The sequence below is a fragment of the Plectropomus leopardus genome, chromosome 12 (assembly GCF_026936395.1).
Source record: "Plectropomus leopardus strain MGB_pleo_1.0 chromosome 12, ASM2693639v1, whole genome shotgun sequence".
NCBI lineage: Eukaryota > Metazoa > Chordata > Actinopteri > Perciformes > Serranidae > Plectropomus > Plectropomus leopardus.
Window position 1 is genome coordinate 7,954,973 of NC_142187.1, and position 3,827 is coordinate 7,958,799.

Consider the following 3,827-nt stretch of genomic DNA (forward strand, 5'->3'; position numbering starts at 1 on the left):
CCTGTAACACAGGGGGTGCATCGAACAGAGACCGACCATAGGCCCCAAAAAGATCTTGATAACAACGTCTGATCACGTTCATCCCCAAAACTCCAGGGACTGAGGTCACAGCTTCAGGGGGGTCTTTAACAACCAGGATCCCACAACGGGACATCACCTTGGCACAAAGGGTCACATCAAGCTCTAAATAGCCAACATACGGAATAGGTAGGCCATTAGCTGCCCGGAGCCGCAACCAATTACAGGACTGCAGGCGATCATGTTCCCAGGATGCAAAGTGCTCCTGAAAGAAACTTTCTGTGATGGTGGAAACCATGGACCCAGTGTCCACCAAGCATGGCACAGAGACATCGCCCATCAAAACATTTGTAGTGGGACAAGAGGACATTAAACCAGACAGTTTACTTCCTTCAGAGCCTGGAGGTGCCCCCACTGAGCTGTGGCTCAGAAGCTCAGCGGGCTTCAGTTTTCCGACGGCTGCTGAGTGGACAAAGCAGGCCTAGAGGGGTGGGAAGTCGGCCCCGTAGCAGAGTGAGCGCGAACACGTGATGGAACACGCTCACCATCACACTCACGGGCAAAGTGCCCGGGCTGCTGACACCTGCGACATATAACTGGGTTGCGTGCTGTCCGACCTTGAGATTGGGGGGCCTGTAAGGCAGCCACAGTGCGGGTCAGATGGTTAAGCTGTTCTTGTTGGCGCTTTAAGAGGTCCATCAGTTCAGTTAAACCGGGCCCCTGTGGGACAACCACCGGGGCCGGGTGGAGCGATTCTGGACACTAAACTGCAAACCATGAGCAGATGGAAGAGAGCAGCTGCGCCCACGAGCACCTCCAGGAAAACCCTCCCTCTCCCATCTAATGGCCTCCCAGCGCACCTTTAACAATGAAGCTGTGGGCTCGCGCCTGACCATTTGTTTTAATTCACGGCGTAGAGAGCCGTCAAGGACATTCTCTACGAACTGATCGCGCAGCAGAACCTCAGAGTTCGGCATCTTATCAGGGGCGCACTGCTTGATACTCTCCATTAGAGCTAACAAAGCCAGTGAGAACTCCTGCAGTGTCTCACCTTCCTGTTGCTGCCTCGCAAAGAAAGCCTGCTGCAGGGTGACATAAGACAGCGAATGGCCATACAGCTCTCGCAAGATGGAAAAAATGCGAGCTGGATCCTCGCGCTCTACACCCGGTCGAAACCTAATCTCCTCACGCGCCTCTCCCTCCAAATGGTCAAGGATGAAGAGGGCCTGATCAGCAGCAGAGAGGTGGCGGGCTCGCATGCATGTCTGTATCTCCTCAACCCACTCAGCTACACCGATACCTGACCTACCATTAAACACAGGACATCTACGGTCCCTGGGAATCACCACCAGCCGCTCCGTCACAACAGGAGGAGGAGCCTCACTAGCACTAGCACCACTAGTTGTCTCCAAGGACACCGACGCTGCCCCATCAGGGGCCAAATGAGGCGCAGCATGCTCCTGACGGAGTCGCTCGTTGTCTGCCCTTAGCTGCAACACAAGCTCTTTGAGCTGCTGCACTTCCTCCTCCATACCGACAACAAAAATCTACCCCACCTACCCCTCTGATAGGAAAGAGGGGATGATTTTTAAACAACGACTGTTGCGTTACTGCTGTCTTGGCTCTATAACAAACCCTAGCTAGAAAGCTTACACACAAACACTACAAAATTTTTTTAAAAATGGAAATCACGTCTCTGTCCTTTAAAACTGTGGATCCTGCCGACAACGCCAGATTGTGGCAAGGCGAGCGGAATCAAAAGGTTGCTGACAACGCCACCTGGGGGCTTTCACCCCAGGATATAACAGGACTTCATAAGTTACCAGTTTTCGATTTGAAACAAGGCACGCAGGTCAAAATAACTCCACAGGACGAGAGCGTGATTTCCAATTATAAAAATATATTTTATTAAACAATTATTTTTAACCGAGTAACAGACTAAATGAATCAACATAAAAGATGGTAATAATGGTGAGAAATGATGTGAGGAGCCACTTAAAGGAAATAAGGGACAGGGCTGGGGCTTACCACGACAGCGGTAACAAAAAAAGGAGGGATCCAAAACTACACTTCACCCGTGACACTGCAAACCAAAACGTGAAAAAGGAACCACCACCAGGGAAACCGCTGCCGCTCTGGGCCTCAGCACCTGTCAACAGGAAGAAAACAATATTAAAACCATAAAATCAAGGCAGTCCTCACACACAACATAATCAACAATAACACCCCAAAGCCAAAAGAAACTATACTAAATCGCAAATTATCAAAATCAAGAAAAGAAATATTTCTAAACAATTAATCCGATATAACAGAAACTCAAGCAATAATAATTCAATGAAAAGAAATAACAAATAAATTCAAACAATAAATCCAATATAACACTGAGACGCAATAATAATCCAATAATAATCAATAAATGTCTGCCACTCTAATTTAAAACAGTCTTGGCGGGTGTGGCTCTGTGGCAATAAAAGTTAGGACGCCTCTCTGGGCGCACGCCGGCAACTTTTGGCTAGGCTGTGTTGCCACAGCCTTTGACTGCAGTCAACAGGGCCGGATCGGAGAGTCAAAGGCAGGCCGACCCGGAGCGCCGAGTCAAAGCGGCTGGAGTCCCACGAAGACCCACACGGAGGACAGTTACCCCCGCAGAATGGACGAGAGGGGGTTAGCCACGAGCCAAAACAACGCCGAAGCCAAGATGAAACTAAAAAAAGAAAAAAAACCCAGGCCAAAAGGAAGAGCCCGGACACAGAAATAGCCCGGACACAGAAAGAGCCAGGACACATAAAGAGCCAGGACAGCAGCAAGGCTCACAGCGGCGCGTGACGGCCGCGTACGGAGAGCAGGATCAGAGATGTCACCGTGGCAGGAGGAGGAAGCGCACAGCCCAGACTCTAGCAGCGACAGCCGGGAGAAAACAAATCAGTACACCTCACCTGACCATCGGCAGCATAATATATAAAAAAAAACAGAGAACTGAGCATCTTACCCGCAGAGAGTGCACCACACACACACTGCCCCGAGGGAGACAGCTCGGCTCCAGGTAACACCGCGCTGCCGGACGGAGCGAAACTGAGGTAAGCGCCAGGCCCACAACACAGAATAACTTGAGCAGATCGAGGAGACACAGAGCATGCATACCTTTGTTTGGAGATCTAACCTGCAAACCAGCGAGACGCCACCACACACGCTGTCGGCTCCGTGAAGGAGGAAGAGGAAGCGGAAAGAACGAGACGGGTCCGACCTGGTCTATTTATAGGCGATGCGCAATTGTCTGCCACACTGCCCCTCACGGCAGGGAGCGCAGCGCTATCCTGCCACACTTGCAAGACAAAACCAACATTCACAAGTTTAAACTTAACCCTTTGAAACCTGGAGCGACATCCCTCTTCTTGTGCTGCTTTCAGACGCCTTTCACGTGTTGAATTCAGTGGGAAAAAGGGAATGTTACATTGTATTATCATTACTACGTTATTGCTATAAGATATTGTTTATTTAAGCTACACACATAACTTGTGGCCACCAAAATAAACCAAAAGCCACAATTTGAATGATATGTGGTCAAAACTCCTCTGCAGAAAACCCTGTTGAGTCAATGTTGTCAGAGTCTCTCAAACATGACAAGACACTGAACTTCCCCTGCACACTTTCAGTTCTCCTCTGTTAGTCAGTTTACAGAGAAACCTCAGCTGACAAAACCAATGTGACCTCTCATCCAAAAAGACCCAGCAACCAATGAGAGCAGACGGTGTGGAAGAGTAAAAATAACAGAAACTTTGTGGTTTGGCAGGAGATCTCAGTGACGTTAT

The 3,827-nt window shown here is 49.5% G+C and overlaps 1 protein-coding gene across 1 annotated transcript; it reads right to left on the reverse strand.

Annotated features, from left to right (window-relative positions):
• Positions 1–452: 452 nt before the first annotated feature.
• Positions 453–3,337, reverse strand: LOC148188039 (uncharacterized). Its single transcript, XM_088085507.1, has 3 exons — positions 3,008–3,337; positions 754–2,912; positions 453–651 (listed from the first exon to the last, which is right to left on the reverse strand). The coding sequence occupies exons 2-3, from the start codon at positions 1,548–1,550 to the stop codon at positions 453–455; spliced, it is 996 nt and encodes a 331-aa protein (XP_087941633.1). The 5' UTR covers positions 1,551–2,912; positions 3,008–3,337.
• Between the last annotated feature and the right edge of the window lie 490 nt (positions 3,338–3,827).